At 40.5% G+C, this 21,690-nt stretch overlaps 1 protein-coding gene across 1 annotated transcript; it reads right to left on the reverse strand.

Annotated features, from left to right (window-relative positions):
• Positions 1-1,335: 1,335 nt before the first annotated feature.
• STIL (STIL centriolar assembly protein) lies at positions 1,336-21,317 on the reverse strand. Its single transcript, XM_051799433.1, has 16 exons — positions 21,108-21,317; positions 19,962-20,069; positions 18,472-18,587; positions 18,177-18,364; positions 16,966-17,213; positions 16,042-16,125; positions 15,832-15,918; positions 14,055-14,202; positions 12,816-12,925; positions 11,883-11,997; positions 10,046-11,098; positions 8,582-8,747; positions 7,592-7,817; positions 5,519-5,711; positions 4,643-4,896; positions 1,336-2,833 (listed from the first exon to the last, which is right to left on the reverse strand). Exons 2-16 carry the CDS (start codon positions 20,051-20,053, stop codon positions 2,017-2,019), a joined length of 3,897 nt encoding a protein of 1,298 aa, XP_051655393.1. The 5' UTR covers positions 20,054-20,069; positions 21,108-21,317; the 3' UTR covers positions 1,336-2,016.
• Between the last annotated feature and the right edge of the window lie 373 nt (positions 21,318-21,690).

Raw genomic sequence — 21,690 nt, forward strand, 5'->3', positions numbered from 1 at the left:
CCTTGTCCTGAGCTGTGTGCAAGTAGTTTGGCTTTTGTTTTCAAATTGTTTCTAGCCCTCGAGCATTTGAAGAAAGTCTTTAAAATATTAACCAATACAGCTGTCATCTTCCTGTGTTTCCAGACATTTTACAATAGGAAACAAAGAACAAAACCCTGCAACAATAGCTCAGAGGTATGAATTGCCTCATTCATCTCACTGGAATGTTCAAAAACATTAACTATTTTTTGACTGATTCAGCAGAAAATGTGCTGGCAGATAATAAGCTTATGCCTGATCCAGGGAAGATTCAGGGACTGAGAAAGGTTTTATTTTTCAGCACAGCAAAAGTAGCACCTTTCCTGAAAGGAAGCAAATATTCTTGTTGATGGAAGAGGCTGCGTGAGAGGAGAAATTCTGACATGGCTTAAAGGGAGCTGCTGCCTTCCTCTCTCTGTACTGGCTTTGAAATGGCACATGGCTTATCTCACCCCAATTCTGTAATAAATTAATTAGCAATTAGTGCCCAGTCAAACACACCATGAACTCACACTGCAGTCCTTCAGATTTGACTGGGAAAGGCCCAGGATTTTATAGGAGGTTGTTTTAACCGTTAGTTTAACAATCAGAGCAGGAAAGCCAAGGTCAGCACCACAGCCTGAACTGCTGTTGAGACAATGTCATCACTAAAACAAAGTTTGTTCCAGCGCCCATTAGAGCACGTGGATGTGCTACAGGCAGGGAGAAAACACATGGCTCGACCGCCATCCTGAACTGCCCTCCCATCAGGAACGGTGGGAATGGGAGTGAATCACCACTTCCAGCACCGGTGTCTCATTCCCAGGACCAGGAGGTCAGCACAGGGCTGTGTTACACCACAGCCATGCATCCTAAGCCACGTCCTCAGAGGCACTGGCCAAAGGTGGGCAGAGCTGTCACAGCCAGCACTGGGCACCCGGCGGGACTCCAGCACCAGGGACAACACATCCTGACCCCAGAGAGGCCTAAGACACCTGAAAACTGAACAGGAGTCAGAGTCTTAACAGAAATGGATCTGTTAAACAATAAATAACCAACTTTTTCACATTGTAGAATATTATCAGCAGAAGGCTATGGAAAAGAGCTGTTTCATTAATAGACAGACCATAGTGCTTGATGAAAGAACATTTGTATATTAACTCAGAACAAAGTAAATCTAATATTTTTGCTTACCCCACCACCCAGTATCAGAATTCTTGAGTTCAGGAGCAGGTGAACCAGTGAACTTCCAGTTAATCATTCTAACAGTGACTGGGAAGCTGCATGTGTCTTAAATAAAGGCACCATCAGACAACTGAAGACTAATTTTTTTTTTAATGAAACCTTTGACATTTATAAGAGTATGTAATCTTAAATAAATAGAAAACATGGAGGGGAGAGAAAAAATTCACAAAAAAGGTTTTTAAAAAGTGCTAGTTTCCCCCCAATTTCCTTCAAAGATTTCATGATACAGAAAGTTACATGTGCCATTTTGACTAAATTCAAGATAATTTTATGCAAAGTAAAGCCACAGTTATACTTCCCCCCCACCCCGACACAATCCCCACACAGTAATCCAACCATTTCAGCAAATTTCTAGAAATTAGTGCTTTAGCTCTGCCCTGCTCTGCCATACACGGTATCAGTGGCTCACAGTTGGCACAAACATGTAAAAATCAGTGTTTTTAAAAAGTCAACAGAAAAACATTTAAGTAATCACTGTTAAAATTATATTAAGAGTATATCTTGGGCTCAGGTTGATTCAACTTTCATATGCTTTAAAATCACACCTAACTGTAAACAAAAGTGCACATGTGTCAGTGCTGACCTGCACTGCCTCAGCCAGGCACTTAGAGGTGGCTGTCCCTGACCTGGGCTGAAAACTCAGCTCTGCAAAGTTTTACACTGCTGCAGCAGAAGGACCTCTTCAAAGACAGCTTAATCCGTGGTTTCCTATAATCTTTTACAGAGAGGTCCCTCTGATTTGTAACAGTGGTTGCCAGCCATCTCGGGGGACGTTCAGAACAACTTTGGCAACTGCCTGAGCTGTTTCACATCAAGAATGGTGCCAACAGAATTTATGCTGTTTGACTGGTTTAACGTTTCAAGGGTTGGAGTACGTAGATTTCCAGGGAACACCTGAGTATCTCCGTCTTTCCTACCAGGTTGTTCAGTGAATTCAATCCTCCCAGGTAGCAATTTGGTTTTTGACTTTAAATCCTTTAAGAACTGAACTGAGTTCTCATCTGTTTGATCTGCTCTGGGAGGAAAAATTTCATTTGCAATATTTCTTAATACAGGGTTGTTTAATTCTGGTGGAGAAGTCAACTCTCTGCTGTGACCTTTTAGGTGAAGGGGAAGTCTTCCATCAATTCTTTTGGATAATTCAGTCCAGTGGTTGAAGCTGTCCAACACAGCGGCACAGTTTTTGCCTGGCATGCTTTCTCTTTTGACAGTGCCAGAATTGCCATCTGGAACCTGCAGTTCCTCTTCGTCTTCACTGCTGTCACTGCCCTGTATCAGCCCATATCGCTTCATGTACTTCTTGGTTGCAAAGGACATATTGTTTGGTGAAATTAAGCTAAGACCTACCATGCTCTTGTCCGCATTCGAATGCAAGATGTCTTGGAAAGAGAAATCTGCAGGAGGATTTTGGCCCGAGCGACTGAGAGACAGTCGAGATAACTGGTTTTCACTGAGATACTTGAGTGCTATAGCGTTTGCTTCCATGCTCAGATCAACAACATTAGGAGTTAAGCCACACATGCTGACATTGGCAAGTGACATATAATTTAATCCAGGCACCACTGCTTCAGGATTTATGCACGCCAAGATGCTGAAATAAAGCATCAAAAAGTTGGTTTAGCATTACAGGGAAAGTATGAGGTTCACAATATAACAATTTTGCTCACTGTAATGATCTGTCCTTCCTCCTGAACACCACAGCTCCATCAGGCTGCTCAGCACCCAGACTGTACATTCTGTGTGTACTGAAAAGCAGCTACTCAACCCCACAGTATCCAAACACTGTTAGAGAACAGATGATATTCACTGCTGATTCAATACAAAGTGCCCTCATATGAAGAACTTACCTCTAGCAGGTTTCAGAACTGGTTTTGGTTTTAAAGCAGGTTTTTCCTCAACAGTGAGGTGACATTATGTCTCTGATCCTCAGACTTTAGATTTTACCATCCAACCCAAATTTTATAACTAGATAGAAGATACAAGCCCAGTGACAGAGACCAAGAACAACTCTTTCCCATTGTGTACCAATTCCAGGATTTTTTACAGAAACTCTGACATAGTGTCTCTTTCCAGAAGCCTGCAAGGTTCTAGTTTTTGAAGGCATCCTTCAGTAAGGAAATGTTCATTCAGTCTGTTGCTTGGTACACCAATTTCTTGCATACATTATGTGTTAAAGACTGAAAGGACAAACTCTGGTACACCAGCAGTGGTTATAAAGCAGTGCATTCAGTACACGCATCATATACTAGTTCTCAAACCCAAACCCCTCGTGTCAATAGTTAAGAGCACCAATTCTGAAGTTTGCTTAGGGAGAATAAACTGGTTCAGAACAACAACCACTCATTATGCTGTGGAGTTGCACTGTTGTTTCTTTCTCTTCTGAGTTTAGACTTTTTCTCGGAATTGTTTATCAGTCATGAAAGTGGCAGAAGGAAGAACTCCACCCCACTCCCCAAGTTTGAAGAAAAAAACCCCAAGAGTTCCAGTTCTATCCTGTGGTTCACTCATTAGCACATTAAAGGAACACTGACAGACTCTCCCAGCTGGGAGGGTAGCCCAGAAATTCCAGAAAAACACCCAATAAAATTCAAACAAAAAGGAGAGAAAAGAGTTAGAAACTGTATGACTGGATACAGCTTTTGATATGTGGCTGAAGAGATGATTAATTAGGAGGTGGCTAGATTTTTTGTTTACATAACAGCTACATACAGGGATCAAGAAGACAATAAGTATGAAAGTGAAGCTGTACCAGGCAATCAGCCTATGCCCAAGCAGCTACAGAAGTAAATTCCTGTGCTAAAACCCCTTCTTCAGAAGTTACTTCCGTTTCTTCCTCTGTTTCAACAAGGCTGTTTCCCTCCCCAGCCTCTGCAGTCTCTCCATTCAAGGCAAAGCACTGACAGTAACAAGCAATTAGGACAGAATCAGTTTTGATTAGATACCAAAGCCATGATAACAATTTCATGTACACTGGTGAAGTGCAAGACAAAGGTTAAGAAGCAATGAGAAAATACACAGCTCTTTAACATTCAGTCTCCCAAATCCAGTGTTTCTCTGGAATACTTTGACATAGCCCAAAGGATTGAAATTACTCAAGCAGCCTCATTATTCTAGGAAATTGCATGCTACTGCATGTACAATACTTCAAGGATCACCAGATGCTCTAGCAGCTAGAACTACTTGTGTTATATTTAAATAATCTGACTTACTAGCAGAGCTCTTAAACCTATCTGAAATGCCCATAGCATGAGCCAGTGTTTCATCTTTGCAGGAAATGTAGATCAAGTTGCAACCAAATCCCCAGTGGCAAGGAACACAGTCTCTTCTCTTTACCCATTGAGTCAATCTTCATTTTCAGCTGGATCTACAAATTACTATTCAAAAACCACCAGTATTTTACCTGGCACTCTCCACTTTGTGTGTATTTTTCTTCATATTGTCAGGCGAGTCCAGTGTCACTCCAAGACTCTTCAGCTGTTTGAGTGTAGCACTAATGACACTCTCTTTATCCACCACTCTTGTGTCAGTCTCTGAAGCCACTTCTGTTGTACCATCAATATCCTGATACTTAGGACCATCATCATTAACAAATACAGATTTTACAGGCAAATGATCTTGCTCTTCTGAGGACTTTAAGAGGTGGTTTACTTGGCCCTAGAGAAAAAGGGAGCGGGGAAGAGAGCACATGACAAAAAACATGACATGCAGGACTTGTCAAAAACCTAAATCCTGGTTTATCCTTATGCAATTTCAAATACAACTTGATGGGTTAATATCTTATTCTGACAAAGAAGGCAAATTCAGATTCAGTTCAGATGCAATCACCTAAACTCAGAGCAGTGTAGTCAAACACTGGAACATCTTATATTTCAAGTTTTCTGTAAGAGTCTGTTCTGAATTTAAGCACATCATATACTGATATTAGTCAAGATTAAAGTATCTACCCTTTAAGAGACTTGAAGGTAAAATGCTCTGTTATTTTAAAGGCCACTAATTTGGGAAGTTACCAGCTGATATCTTTGAAGTAAGGAATTACTATTTATTAGACAGTAGACAGTACTCCTTGTATGCATGAAAGAGTGAAGTACAAAATAACCACTTAAACCTTTAGAAAGAAAAAAAAGAAGAACCACAACTTGGAACTTTCAGTAGAGCACAACACGTGAACTTGAAAACCACACGCAGTTTTCACTGATGCCAATACCACATCATAACTTCAGCAGTGGCTGTTTTGACTGTTGCACTCAGTGCAGAATATAAAATGTGCATGAATTACCAGTAAGTCCTGGTAAAGCCTGTGATCCCCTGAGGGATGCCGAGGCAGCAGCGAGGCGGGTGGCTCCGAGTTCTGCTCACTTGTTACCACCACCTGGTTGCTGGCTCCCTCTGATGGTTCCTTCTGTAAAGACACGCTGACACCTTCTTCCATGGATGAGCGGCGAACAAGTGCTTGAGAGACGTTTCCATTCCTGGAAGAGAACACCAACAGAGCTAGATACTCCTTTGAAACAGAAGAAGCATAATTATCACTGCATCTACCTTATCATTTCATGAACAGAGGAGGATTAAAATCCAGTACTGGAAACAGATCCTTTTGGTTTGTCTGCTGCTTGGAGGCTTTGCTCCTTTCTGCAGTCACTTTCTTTCAAAAGTCATTTGAGGACTGAGGAAAGAGTGTAACACTACAAGAGTTTTTCAAAAGATGATTTAAAAGTGGCAATGGCTTCTCTGGACTAGTCAAAACTCAATGACACTCTATGACAACCTTAAGGCAGATGAAAGGAAGGTTATTAACAATTTGAGTTCTTCTTATGTTTCAGCATTTGTATGTGCACTTGAAAGCCTTCAGGAAAAAATATCTTCCATATGCTTTGAAACATTTATTCAAAAAGTTGGTTTTACCAAGGTGAGTAACTGATCCTGTGGTAGTTTAAAAACTCCCCAGACAGTTACAGGTGCACACATGCACACTCAGTATCACGAACTGAGAACAAACACCTAGTTGAAATATTTCCCAAAATCAGATGTGAAAGAGGAGCAATAAAGGGTAAAATGGGTAAATACTCTAGAACAAGTTACAACATGATGCTCTGCATCCCCCTCAGCCAGCTGGTGTGTGCACTGCATAAACCTTTTGAGACCAGACATATCAATACTACCATCATCCTGACGAGATCCTTAAGCGACCCTCCTCCCCCTTCCTGTTCCTCCTGAGGAGACAAGTGTAAGATAAGGGAATTTCAGAACTCAACTGATCAATTGCCTGTGTTGAAAGAGATAAGATTTAAACCACGTGATAGACCAGATAGTCAATGTAGGTTATCAGCTACTGTTACACTAGCAATTATTCATCATTTCCAAAAAATGTTCCCCTCCTCCTCAAAGAAATCTGGGTGATGCTCTACATTCTTACTAGGATACTTATACTATTTTGCAGGTTTATGAATCCAAGTTGAAGAGAACCTTTAACGGCATCATCCTAAAATACAACATTCAGAAGACTGATTTGAATCCATCGTATTTGTGGTAGCAGTATATGTTTGCAGAGAGTACTTTAATCAAGGACTATGAATGTCTAAGTTATAGTTTAATTACCAACATCTTTCTCAATATGATTATTTTACAAACCTGATTTAACTGGAAGGGTATTCTCCCTCTTTTGGTTTTTTACACTTAGAGAATATTATATCACTAAAAGTGCTAAATTTCTGAGCTATTCCCTATAGAATATATGTAGAAATAGCATCCATTTAGAAAATGAAAGTTATAAAATAACTTCCGAAATCAGTTTGGGATTAGTCATTGCACTATAAATAATCTGAGTTTAAAAATCATTAAACTAACAGCAGTGAAGTCAGTACCTGCATTCACTACACACAAAGTAATTAGGTATAAAATCTAGAAAAACTCAGGGAACAGTCACGTAATCATAAACTCTTCATCCCAAGACCCTCAGAACTGGAAGAGTCCTGAACGCTGACAGGGAAAAGCCACTGTAAGAAAACAACTGCCTATAGCAGCATCCCCTTTTTCAGTCAGGATTTAAGGTAAGAAAAGGAATGCTGCCAGCACTGTACATGCTTTTACAAGTTAAAGGCTTTTACCATCAGCTCCTGCTGATAGGTAGGCAAGCTAAACCTGCATGACTGATAAATGCAGACTCTAAAGGCAACTGTGTTTTGGTGAGCTGCACAATTCGATGCACAATTAAAAAAGAAAGAAGGAAAGAACACAATGTAAAGTCAGGTGACTATTTATAATTTCCGAGGATAAAAATGTTATGAAAGTAGTAACTTATGAAAGGCAGTTCAGCCTATTATGTGAACACGAGATATTTCTGGTTACTTACTGGGGAATGCTCTGATTAGTTCCTTCTTCCACAAGATGAGTACTCTCTACGAAGCTGGGAATGTCAACCACTCTTAAAGAAGAAGCAATACTTGTATTACTTGCATCTTGTTCAGCACTAATTGAAATGCTTATGTCTTCCTTGGAAGTCTCTTCATCCTCTTTTTTCCCCTGGGGTATGGAATCGTCTTGTTTCTCTGAGACTGTATTCCAAAATAAACTAGCACCTAGGACAAAAATTAAAGATTTACCCATTTAACAAAGTCACTACTTTCTTCTGAGACGCTTTGGCTTTGTAAAGCCAAAGGAATAATTTTCTCCAATTCACGTTTCTTTTTGCCATTTAAAAAGTGATTTAGGGTTTAAATCAGCTAAGAGTTGCCAAAACATCATTCATGTCCTAGTTTCTTCCAAAGCATACTTGACAAAAAGAAATTGTCATATTAAATCATTTTAATGCACTGACTTTGAGCCTGTTTGAAAGTTTCCTCCAGACTAACCACAATAATTCCACGGATTTAACAGGAACCAATACATTAATATGTAACTTTACAGATACAGCTGCATAACTTGCCTAAATTAAAGCAAATACAGTCTCCTCTTCATGCATGATTTACAAACAACATCGATAATATATTTATTAGAACCCTATATGGCACAGAAGCTATTACTTTTCGAAACAGTGTATTAATTCAAAAAAGATGTGGATTTTTCTTTCAGTAAGGCACAGTTTTAAATACAAGATCTTTCTAAAGCTATTGGACAAATAATTCTTTCAGTGATGGCAGTCACTGCCATTACAGCCCAAAGACAAAAGTAACTCCAGCCTAAACTTGCAAGTAACACCAAGAGAACTTAGCTGGCTTGTGGATCTAGGTGCACGTTTGCACAGCTTCAGCAGTTCTGCAAAACATTCCCTCCCTGGCCAAATAAATCCCAGAAACACCCAGAAAAAGCGGTGCCAGTCTGTTTTAAAAGAATGAAGCGTTACCTGTGCTCACAGCAACGCTCACACTTCTCCTCATGTGCGAACGTGGTGAGGTCTGTGTTTCCATAGAAACGAGGTCCCTTTGCTTCTCGGGCTGCAGAGCATGGATTGCTGCTGCCGGCTGGGAGGAACAAGCCTGGCGAGCCTGTGCTTCCAGTAAGCGTTGGATCTGTAACAGTTATCGGGAAGTTACGATTTGCACAATTACATATAAACTACAATAGGCAAAAGTGAATTACTAAATTGGGTCCCTCTGAGATCTGGATTCAAGTCCAGGCTGCACTGCCAAAGAAGTTCTGATAACCTTCCAGTTCTCAGCAGTGCACACAGCATTCATCAAAACACCAATTTTGATGTTGGCAGAGCTAGCAAAGAAGAGGTTCAAGCACACTGGCAAAGCCAGCACCAAGACAGCTTGAGTAAAGCCTATTTGCACCACACTTGTTGGAAGTATTCCTTGTCCCTTTCATTCATACACAAAGCCTATTATCGACTTACCAGCCAAGCATTTATATGCCAACTGTCCCTATACCAACTTTGTATTAATTACTAAACTAAGCACTTAAATGATAAAATTAAGGTTTCCCAGGCAATCTTCACTCTAGGATTTGCATCCATTCTGTCCATCCATTAGTTTGCAGCTCCAGGGAAAAATAGCAGTAAAGGCTGCATTTCTGCAATAAGGAGAGGTGTCTCTCATGCACAACCCATGTTTGAGAGCTTGATTTGACATACAGAAAAGTATACCAAAAACTTATTTCAGCTGTAGTTTTCTAGTTTAAGTACTGTAAACAACTTTCCGATTTGTATCATTCAGCAGCAGCAGCAAAATTTAAACTCTGGCTCTTCAGCCTCAAATCATACTCTGCAAAATACAGAGACAGCAATTTAATTAAGGGGCTGATACTTTGAAGAAACTTAACCTGGTAAGGTAACAGAACTCAGTGAGATTCCCAAAGTCCACTTTTCCAGCACAGCAACAAAGATCTAATGAATCCTGTCAGTCTGCTGCAGACAACTGAAATCTTCAAAGCAAAAGCTCAGGGAGGTGCAGACTTGCAGGTGGACAAAGCAACAGATGAGAACATTCCATGCTTCATCTGTATGCTTACAATAATTTCAAAGCCTAAGCAGTAAGTTATTGTTTTTACATGGACAAACATATATGTGACAAGGCATTTATATATTTTGCATTGCAAAAGAGTGCTAAAGGGAAACTTTCATGTTATGGTAATATGATAAAATAAACACAAAACTGAATTAGATGTGAGACAAACAGTTTTCATTTAAGGGACACCAACGAGCAGAGCTCATCAGGACCCTTGTCCATCCCCAGACTGCAGCTGGTATGACAGCCTCCCTTGCTCCAACATGGATAGACAACAGTTAATTTAATTCCTTTGGCAGTAGAACTATCAAATCATAATCACTAAGAGGCCAGAAGAGAAAGCTGCCATTTCCACAAACCTGAGCTTGAAGTAATTTGAGTTGTCTATCTTGCTCTGTAAGAACCCGGTATGCATCTGGAGATAATCCCATCATTCCATTATCTGATCCTGCTTTAGAAGCAGGCGTGTGCAGGCAGGGTGAGTGGGCTGCACAGAACTGCGGACTCGAGGGGCCCGCACTTGACGGCATCCTCGTTCCAGGTGATAAGCTGTTGTCCAGAGAACAGCTCCCTGCTTTCCCATGACAGCTCGGGTTTATAGGGCCGCTTGGGGCATATCCTGGATTGCAGCAAATATTTGGGCAAATGATATTTTGATGGAGCACTGCACATGGTTTCTGTTGAGCCATCTCCAACTGGATCTCCGCTCCGTGTTTGGGGTTCATTTTAGCAATTCCTTGCCACGAGTTTACCGGATTATAGTGGATGGAAGCAGGACACTGACAGCTGCATCCTGGACAGCAAGGTGGTACTTGAACTGGCACCTGCAGGTCTGGTGGGTGTCTGCAGCTCTCTGGTGAGAAAGCAGAGTTGTAGAGGACTGGCTGTGTAACAGCAGGAAGCTGCTTGGAAGAGGATACCGATGTTCTCCTAACCGGAGGCTCTCCCTGTTGTGCGACACTTTCGGGATTTAATACAAGTCTCTCTGATGGCTTTCTGGGGTGGTGCACAGATGTATCTGGGGAAGGCCCACTACAAGGGGTTGAAGGAGAAGACGACCCTGAACTTTTTCTTGATTGAGGGCAAGTGTTCTTACAGTGCATCTGCTGCTGTACTAGAGCTTGCTTTCCTCTGGAAGGCATTGAAGCCGGAATTTTCTGGTTTATAGGATTTGGTAATTGCCTCAAAGAGGGATCTCCCATATTAGCAGAAAAGTTCTGCCTGTCTTCAGAGTGTTGGGTGGGGTGACATGTAGATCTCAAGCAGGACTTCTTTTTAATAGGCTGATTTGGCACTGAGGGTAGACTTTTAGCATTTGAAGTCCCCATAGGCTTAGACAATTGTCCTGATTCCATGAAACTCCCATCCAAAATAAGTGACAGTTCTGGCACTGAAGGAAAAATCCTGGTAACCTGAAAGGACAATTACACAAATTTAAGATAATTTTAAAATATTATCTGATCATTACATGCAGAATTTCCTCAAAGAAAATGTTTTAATTTAAAATCAATGTATGACGATCATCAGCTCGAAATCAATTACACATTGAATACATTCCTAAAAGACTGGAGAATCCAGATACAGAAAAAGCAGCAAGCTCTCTAGGGTCATTCTTAAGGGAAAAAAACTGCTTTCATGCAGCATAACAGATATGTGTACCAAATGAATGGTCCATGTCATTTCAAAGTATGCATATTCCCCTTCTAGAAGGGAACTACATGTCCCCTCTTGCTATTTTTAGACCCAGGAGCTTGGTACAACAGAACTTCTTTAATAATCCACAACTGTCGCATCCTTGTAGACCGTACAAGGGCTGTTATTTATTGTATTTGTATACACTTCAGTAAAAAAAGGACAGGAGATCTTTATTTACTTATTTACCCAAAACCACACGAGTTTGCTGTCTCTGTCGTTGCTTCCGACATCACAGCTCTTCCACTGAACAGCAGCAAGATTCCTAAAGTAGAAACTACTATCTCTGTTTCCAAATCCTAGCATATACAGGAATTAAAGTGTCTAGAATACTGGAAAAAAGGCAGGTTAACTAGAGCAGGAGTTAGGCCTCTCAATTTCTTCAATTCTGTTTTCCCCTTCCAGCACTTTGAGACAGAGGTTTTACACTCTCTGGTCCCCTTACAATGAGTTCTGCTGCTCCAACTGTCACATTTGAGATGCCCAGAGCAATTATTTACTTACCTGTTGACCCACTGGGTGAGGACTTGGAATTGGTCTGGGGGATAAATCCTCATCTTCTACACCAGAGTCGTGATCGCTTGCTGACAACTTGCTGGGTGAAGAGCCCTGGAGAGGACTAAAACCAAAATAAATCAAAGTAAAAACGTTTGGTTGTCAGATTTGGCAGCACTAACACAAAATTTCATGTTTTTCACTGTGCCATCTACAGTGCAATATCAGCATCATTTTTCCAAGAAGCAGTTGCTATCCATCTTCTCCCTGGTTAAACAGGGAGTTCACACAGCAAATAGTTTTAAGATCAAACAGTGAAAGTACAAATGCTGCTTCTGGGCAAAGAGATACGAACCCTCCCTCCCCACAGCCTCACATATACACATCTTTTAAGTGACATTCTAACAGCAAAGCACTGATTTATACTAAAGATAGAAAGTGCTCCAGTAAAGATTGTAACATTGTTTGAAGGAAAATAAAGGCCACCTCGGCTACAGATAAAAATTTGATGGATAAGCCAGGTTATTAAAATTGCTAAATTTCAACCTATCCAGGTCCTGGAGCTGTGAGAAGTGGGAAGAAAAAAGGAATTTTTACCAACTTAAGTAGATTTCAATTAGAGATTTGCTTCAAAGGACAGATCTCAAAAGCTTAATACAGTGAACTAAGCTTCATCAGTAAGGAAGCCTTTTTAGAAACATTGACTGTATTACAACCACCAGTACCAAGAGCAGAACTCTGAGTAGTTTCTCTCGGAATACAAGTCAACTCAACCATCTCACTTGAAAAAATATTAACTCTAGGAATAATAAAAGCACATACACAGATTTTAATGCAACAATATGTACACATAGCTAAACTGACACATGGCACAGAAGAGGTCAGAAACCTCATCAAATAAACATTTAATTTTTGCATGTAAAAGGCGTCTGAAAGATTTACCTTCTAATTGGAAGTTTCTTGCAAACTCTGCTGAAGAACTCAGTTTCTGCATTTTGGTTTTCTGCACTCAACTCAAATTGGATAGGGGTCTTGTCTGAGGGTTCAACATTCTGGAAAAAAGTGTTCCATATTTGTGAAGCATGAAACATTCAGACTTTCAATCACTGAGGTACCACTCCCAAAGAAACAGTTTTAAGGACGTTTATGGGATTATTTTCTGCTTGTCCTCTACTTTCAAATTTTTCACCACTACAAGGAGGGAGGCAACTTCCCTTCCTGTTTAACGCTGTTCCCCTGCTACTCTGTGAAGTGGTTGGGCTAATTATAGCCATGAGCAGATGCTTCCTTGCTGTAACTGCTCAGACACTCCTCCACAAGCCTTCACCACTATAGGAAACAGCAAATGTTCCTATACTGCTTCACACACCACAGCTGGGCAAGTCCTGGAGGCAACAGAAGTGAATCTCTGTTGAGAGGATGGTCATCTTCAAAAAGCTAAGCTGCACTTAGGCTAAAGGTGGAAGGCAGCCCTGAATAGGGAAATTGAATTGGAAGAACAGGGTCAACACAGCACAGGACACACACTACAGTTGCTGCTTCTTTGCCAGAGCACAGCAGCATTTATTGGGCAGATTAACAATTCAACTTCAGATTCTGAACAAGCCTAGGAAAACAGGCAAGGGAATGATATTTCCTAGAATTTCCTCAAACCTTACTAGTTATGTCCCAGAGGCTGTATCATAAAATTCTTTCAAAGAGTTACTTTACAAAAAGACAAAATTGTTTGTACTTGATTACTTTAGTGCAACAAGAGACCTGTTGATTAGTGACCACTGAATTCCTTTTTGCATTCAACTTCAAGTAAAGCACAGTCCTCAGCTTTGCTCTCTAGAAAGTATCACCCACAGCAGCTGTTAGATGTGGCCAGTGCACACACAGCACACCAGATTAACAAATGCTACAGGAAGTCTGAATCTCTGCTCATAAAGCCCAAGTCACTGGCAGGAGAGCACAACACAGCACATTTCAAAGACGGATCCTTAATGCTGTTAGAAAAGTGAGCAGTGCTGACTTTGGAAGTCATGTCCCAGTTTGAGGGACAAACTGCATTTACACTAATCACTGGGAAAAGGTAGCTTTATAGAGCTACATCATTTTCAAGCACTGCAGTTCCACTTGGGTCACATTATAAGTCAATCTTTGAAGTACCATGATGCAATAGGAAACCAAGCCACTTACTTTGAAGAGCTGTACTGTCTCATGGCAAGTTAAGATCTGAAACCCCAGTTCAGCCTGTCCACTGCAAGGAACACACTCATAAAACTCTGGTTCCTTGTGTGTCAATGAATAAAGCACAGTAAGAAACCTCCCAGATTCCGAAAACACCCTGAAATAGAAGAAAAACACGTCATTAAAAAACTTAAACATGAAGAAGGCCCTTAGATTCTCAATACAGGGAGCAAATTTTCACACAGTTTAGCAAACTGGTGAATCACAGCACTTTGAATGGTACTGAGCTACAGATGAAGCAGGTGGATTTATGATTGAAACCACATACAAGAATCAAGGAAAAGTAGAGAAATTCATCTCCTTTGTAGTTCAAACCTGTATGATCACTTAGGACTTTAAATGACTTCCTGGAAGACTTCAAGAATAGCATAGAAGAAAACATCTGTAAAAATGATACTGTGTTAAATTTTCTTTTAAGAATCTAATTGAAGATCTATTATAGAGACACTTAGTGGTTCAGTTATCCCTAAACATCAAAAAAATTCTCAGTAGCAAAGAAATTAAAAGAAAAAATTATATTGAAGGTTTTTTTTTTTCTACAAGTTGAGAACAAGTAGTAACAAGTCAGCATTTAACACAAAAGTTCAAGGATAATGACAATAATGTGTTTCCAGGAAAAGGTAGCACTACTTTCTTTTTATAGCACTTGTAAAATGCTTGTTTGTGGAATTTTTTTTGTTTGCTTTTTCTTTAAATAATATATTTCTCTAAAGCAGTAGAAACAGGATGCTTGGAAAACGCATTTACATACAACTTCAAAATTATGCTTACAATTTAAAGAGTTAAAAATGTTTGAGGCAGATTAACCAGTTAGCCTGCAGAGGTTAATTCTGTTTGCATGGTTCATCAAATCTGTCTAATCCAGTTCCATGATGAAATCAGTGAGAGATAATGAGAGTCAAGCATCTAACTTCTCTGTCTAATAATCTAATTGGGCTCTTATCTGTATTTGGATGTATTTAAGTTGTTAAGGCAAGGAAGTCTATTCTGTAAGTACACACACATTTGTTCACCAAATGTGGTTTTACTTTATAACTTAAAAACAGGTGTGGTCAAGCAGAAGAAGTGCTTATGCATAGAGCATATTTTAAAGTTTCATTTAATTGAAGTGCAGTTTTAAACTGTAAACACCTGAACTCCCTCCCAGCTTCCATGTAAATATAAATTGGCAAACATCACAAGTGAAAAGATTTAGAGAATGAGGAATGATTATCTACTAACATCATAATGAAAAAAAACCACCCCAGAATGCAAATACTATTAAAAAACCTGACTATTTAACAGGAAGGCATAACAGGGCAGTATTAGCTGCAAAGCAATATGCTTTAATATGTTGGTCAGGTACAACTAGGGAGAAAGCCTATGTCAAGGAAAATACCCATAAGAAAAGTTCAAAACCAAAACTCCATCACTGTTTAAAGTACTATTTCCTGCTTGCAGCTTCTTATTTAAACTAAAATGCAATGACCTTCATATTAATGTTTACCCTCTTCTGTCTTTGAGATATCAGTCCAGCTTTCCAACAATTCAGTCACAGAAAATTCTTGAGGCAGAAGCCAAAACCAGAAAGAACATTTTAAAACAGACAGCTCTACCTCTATACAACATACATATCACAGAATTCCCTCAAGTATCTTTGAACAGAGCCCATGCTGCCATGCATTTCTGTGGAATACATTTTCAGGCAGCCAATAGCTTCTGTGTTTTACCTATATAAGTGACTTGCCTTTCTTGAATTGAAGAACTGAACAAATATCGCAAGCAACAGGCCCAGACTTGAGGACTACAGATATGAGTAACTCCACTCAGCCAACTAGAAGTAAGAAAAAAATATCCAGTTAGAGCCAGTTCTGTTACCAAGCTTCCACTGTGTAATCCCTCAGATACATGTCAAATCAATGTGTATTAACATGGACAAACAGAGCACAACACTTACACTCCAACTAATGGCAGAGCGTAAGCCTTGGGATCAGACTCAAGCAGCAAAAGTAATTTCCGTGTTTGGTCCATAGTAAGGTAGCTGAAAGAAAGCAAAAGTTGGGTTTTTTTTTTAGTATTTTGGAAGGCAGTCTTTCAGGAAAAAATCCTGAAGAGGAAAAATACGAGTTTAGAAAATACTGTGAGAAAAGAAGTTTGGGAAAAAAATAAAATAATCAAAACTGCTCTTATTCCACATTTACAGCAACTCCTCAGCTTTTCATCAAGTCCCCATGTATGAAAGAATTATCAAAGATAAAATGTACTTATTAGTAGTACTAATTCTAGTATTTTAGTGAATACTAGAATTAGTATTCACAACAAATCCAGAAGTGCAAGTCATGTTAAATTTGAAGAGTAACTTTCAGAGAGGCACTCAAAGTCTCTCTCCAAATAAAATGACATTCGGTTGCTTCAGATTGTTTCCCTGATCTATCCTTAGCTCATCCTACTAAATTAGTTCCCAGTCAGAATGATGATTCCCCAATACCATCTTAGAAGCACCATTAACAAAAGAAGCTTTGATTTGCATTCATCTGATTTTCATTCCAGGACAAGTGCTGCTGTTGTTTAAAAAGCTGGATGGTGTTTATATTTATTATGTTATCTAGAGGTGTGTCTCCCCACCCCAGTAGGAAGATCCTTCTACTGAAGCCAAGAGCAAGAACTTCTACTGAACCAGTTAATGTTTTTGCTCCACCCCATTTCCTGTTTCTTGTTCACAACTTTCAGTATTTTTCCAAGACCAGAAGTTATGTTACTTTTATGCCAGGTATTTTACTAAAAAGAAAAGTACAGTTGAGGTTTCTCCTACCCACCTCCTTTAAGAAAGGCAACAAACTGCCAGGCAACTTTGACAGCTTTAGCAATACCTTTTACTCACCCACATTTACAGGTTCCTTGAACTTGTGCAATACTCATAGGGCTGTTCAAATTTCTTGCAAGGGCTGTTGGAATAATTGGGACAGACTTCACGGGGGTGTATTCCAAGGTATTCGCCACAGTAATAGAAGCCCAGCGAAAATTAAAATGTAGATTATCCAGGTTTTCTGTGAAAACAATGTGAGCTCTAATAGTGAGCAGTTTAGAAAGATCCAGTGATTCTTTACTGCACAGACTGTTCTGCAGACCCTAGAAGTAAGGAAAAAAGAAGAGTTAAATACACTTATCTTCCTGTGATTACCATGATTCAAGACGTATTACATTAGGAACTCAAATCATTCATCACAGCTACTATTGCAACAGGTACTATACAAAAAGCCATTAATCCAGGTCTCCAAAGCTCATTGCTCTACCAAATATAGTGACTAATGCAGAATACACTTGAAAAATTAGTGATGCATACCTTAGCTTTGTTTTATGATGTATTAAAAAACTTAGGGTTATTATATTTTTATATGAGTAACAGACAACTAGAAGGCCCAAGCTGATCTGTCAAAGTTTTCTTACTTGCAATCAGGAAATTTGTAATTTAACATCTGGATGTATAATCATGAGAAAATTTAGATGTGAAGCAAGCTTAATTTGTGCTATAAAATACACACTACAACAACTACAGGGAAAAATTTACAGGACTGGATGGTGGATTTAGTACACTCTATGTGTACAGCAGAGCACAGAAATGACAGGCACAGTAACTATGGCTACTAACCTACAGAAGGCTTTACATGTTTCTTGTGAGCCACTTCCCTAGCAACACCTTATCAACAACTGCCTAAATACTGCAATTCATTCATAATAGTTTAAAAAAGAAAAAAAAAAAAAAAAGCTGTTTTCTCTTGTTTAAGTAAGTTTGCTGCAATCACTGTTTTGCTGGTTATGGTGGTTACACCAGCTGAAAAACCTTGGTCAGACAGAAAGATTTTAGTCCAAGATTAAAGACTGTGGGATCCTTAAACACCTGTGATGACTAACTGATTTCAACAGTTTTCAATACACTTTTCAATGACACTCAGGTAGCTCATCTCACATAATTAACTACGTAGTCTTGCCTCAACCATAAGCTTGCTGTGTTGGGAATCAAGCCCTGTGCACAGTCCAGCCTCCCGCCTGGAGGAGTTTACTGTTTAAGAGACCCAGCTAAGAGCTGCCAACCTTGAAAGCCAAGCCGATATCTTCAGCACTGTGCACTATAACATTATCTGAAGGAGGCCCCCAGGCACTGACTGTACATGGAATCAGAAAGTCTCCAGGAAGAGATGCAGTCGGAATTTTGCCCGATCCGCCAGCAACTTCTCGACCAGGATCAAAGCGGTCGACTGTCAGCGTTACGCCTTCCCCATCTTTAAAACAAACAAATAAAGTTAAGAGTCCAAAAGCAACAACTCAGGCTACTTAACAGCTTACTCAACCAGCCAGTATTGACTGTCTACCTGATGCTTAAAATTACCTTCGCTTACTGCAAGGGTCCCAAGCAGAAAACAGGCAAGCAATTTCTTTTCGTTCTGCTTTGCATGGCGATAGGCAAGGCGTAAGGTTTTCTCCAGCAGGGATAACTTGGGGTTTCTGAGGAGAGACAACAAGCTAGTTTAAGTCACAAACCATCTTAACAAGAATATTTGGCTTGACTAGTCCAGCAAACTAACATCAGAAGGGAAACAATTTTTCCCATGGAGAATAAATAGCAAGGAGAGAGAAGAGCTTTTTTTTAATATGGAGAATAAGTAACAATGAGAGGGAAAAGCTTTTTCATCTGAAGGGCACTATTGTCACAAAAACTAGAGATGAACACAAGTGAATTATTTTAATAGCACACAGGAAAAGTTAGAAACACTAAAAGCAAAACACAGAACCTTTTAAAAGTCTCATAAGTTTAAAAAGTAAAATAGGCAAAAAAGCTTAACTAATTCTGAAGTGGTGTTAACTCATTTTAGCACTATATTTACTGTGGATGTTTAAAGCAGTAGCACACTGGGCCCAGTGACACAGGAATGCAAGTATGGAGAAAGCTTAGGTAATTATAAAACGCCTATTTAGTAAAAACTGTAGTAGATTGGAATCTAGGGCAGTAAATACATCAATGTTATTTTAGCTTGAGAGAGCTTATCTGATTTTGGCCTGAAAAGCAGTCAAAGTTGAAAATGAAGCTACTGGTTTATGTGAATATGGTGATGGTGCTTCATATTCTACCTGCTCAAGATTAAATTAAATACCTCCATAAAAGTAATTTGTTTTAAACTTTGTTAAAATGTTGAGGTTTTAATATTAACTCAAAGAAGACTGTGTGGCAAATTCAAGTGGAGGTCCCTTATGTAAGGGCTACCCACCACAAATATCCACATACTTGCTCTAATAACTACAGCAAGATTTTTGTAGCACCTACAGAAAAACCACCCATATAAGTAATAATCATTAAATTTTACCCTCCATTTGTTTTTCAAGTCAGATTTGGAATATCCTGCCCTAGAAATTCCAAAGTGCTTCAGATTTGCCCCTAGACCAATTCTAAGCAAACAATAAGAACCAAAACGTAGGAACTTTTAATATTTTAATCCAGATTACTGAAGCAAGTCAAATGTTTAGTTGTAAGTTTTACCTGAGACACACCATCTGCATCCCATTTGTAAAAAAACCCACGTTTTTCTCTGTATATATTTAGAGACAAGGAAAAACGTGTTGAAGAAAGCTAAAAACATGCAGTTACTTGAGAAAACTGAAAGAAACTAAGTTACTTTAGACTGAGACCCCTCCAACCCCACTTGACTGTGCTACCCCACGGAAAGGGAAACTCAAATCTTTACAATAAAAATCCCTGTATGCTTATAACATAAGTCCTTGTGTCTTGTCATACAACAGCATCAAAAACTCAAAACGAGGCTTTGAATCACACAATTCATAATTTACTTTAACCTTCAACTTCACAAAAAGGGTTATTGATACCTGTAGTAGGTAACGTGTGCGCCAATGACATCGCCCATGGGGACTGGGTCCCAAAGTGCACACTTGGACAGAGGGAAACTGAAAGGGACCATCCTTTCGGGAACAAATCTGGGAAGAAGATCACAGAGATAAAAAAATGGACAAAGGTACCTCATTATTTTATTATGTTTAAAAGAAGGAACAAAAGTGTGACACAGTAAAAACAAGAAATAGGATACATAAGCTGTTGGTATTTTTGTTTCACGTCCAGCTCACCAAAGCAGAAAGTTTGTCCTACGAAGTTGTCAGAGTTACAAAGTCAACACAAAACTTTTATTTTCCACCTGACAGTTTCTTCATGCAGATGAGAAGTCAAAATACAAGTTTTCAGATAAAGCCCAAGAAAAAGCTGCTCTGGATAGAGTTTATAGAAGAAGAGAGTTATCAGTAATTAGGAACTCCCACAGCACACAGAAAAGCTTGATTTAGCAATTTAACATGAGTGCAGCCTCCCAAAACCGTATTTTAGTCACTTTATTTAAAGCAAGCACACAATCCACTTAAGCTTTAAAGGCCTCTGAAATAAAGCTTTGGCTTAACTCAAATAATACAGTGCAAAACTTGCCATCAGACTTCAAAGAGCCCCGAAGAAATTAGTATGTAACTACGTTAAATTATTTACACGAGTAGATTTTTTTTAAGTTTCGTAAACCAACTATATCAAGTAAAATACAAAACAACTGACAGCCCACATCACTTGGCAAATGCCTCAACACCTTTTAACAAATAAGTGAGAAGTTTATTTTGTAGTTATTTGAAGCGTGAAACTTTGCCAAGAAAAGGTGCTTCCTTTGCGTTTCCTCACGCTGCCAGGAAAGGACTTTATTTTTAAGGCAGTCCTTTAAGGAACTCATCCGCCTCTCATGTTTCTAGCAGCACTTAAGTGATTCCCGTTATAAGTCAAAAATAAAACAAGTCAAATAAGCCAAACCAAAACAACCCCCAAATTTAAGTTTGCAAAAGGGGAGACTCCTTTAAAGCCCCGGTTTCCACTAGTTGTTGGCAAGCACGAAGCAGAACCCCTCCCTCCCGTAGCTCTTTATACCCAGAGGGGCACTCGCGGAGGGGCCGGGGGCGATGCGGGCTCGCCCGGCGCAGAGCGGGTACCTCAGATCCAGGTCGCGCCGAAAGGGGGGTCGGAGCAAGGCTGCAGCTCTGCCCACCCTCCTCCTCCTGTGCCCGCTGCAGCCCGTGGGGCAGCGGCGGGGCCCTGCGGGAGGAGAAGGGCCGGTGACACCGTCCCCCCAGAGCCCGGTGAAGAAATCCCAACCCCACCGCGGTCCCGCCGGTCCCGTCCGCTCCGGCGCCTTCTGCGGCCTCCGCCCGCCCCCCGCACCCCGCGGGCCAATCAGAGCGCGCGACCCGCCCCCTCCACCCGCTCCGGACCAATCGGCGCGCGGCGGGCGGACCGCCTGCTCGGCCAATCCGAGCGCGCCCCGGGCAAACCAACCGCCAGCGCGCGCGCAGGGGGTTTAAAAATGCCCTTAGCGGGGCGGGCCGCGCGCAGGCGCAGTGCGGCGGCGCGGAGGCGTTGCCATGGCAGCGAGGGGTGCTGCCGGGTCCCTCCCAGACCGGCTGTGGCGGGCGAACCGCGAACCGGCACCGCCGGGGCGGGCGAGCCGTGAGCCGGCACTCCCAATCCTGCTGCAGCGCCGCTCCGGCTTCGCCCGTTCCCAGCCGCTGTGCCGGT

Source organism: Manacus candei, unplaced genomic scaffold (assembly GCF_025592945.1).
Source record: "Manacus candei isolate 608988 ecotype Guabito, Panama unplaced genomic scaffold, ASM2559294v1 h1tg000005l, whole genome shotgun sequence".
NCBI classification, from domain to species: domain Eukaryota; kingdom Metazoa; phylum Chordata; class Aves; order Passeriformes; family Pipridae; genus Manacus; species Manacus candei.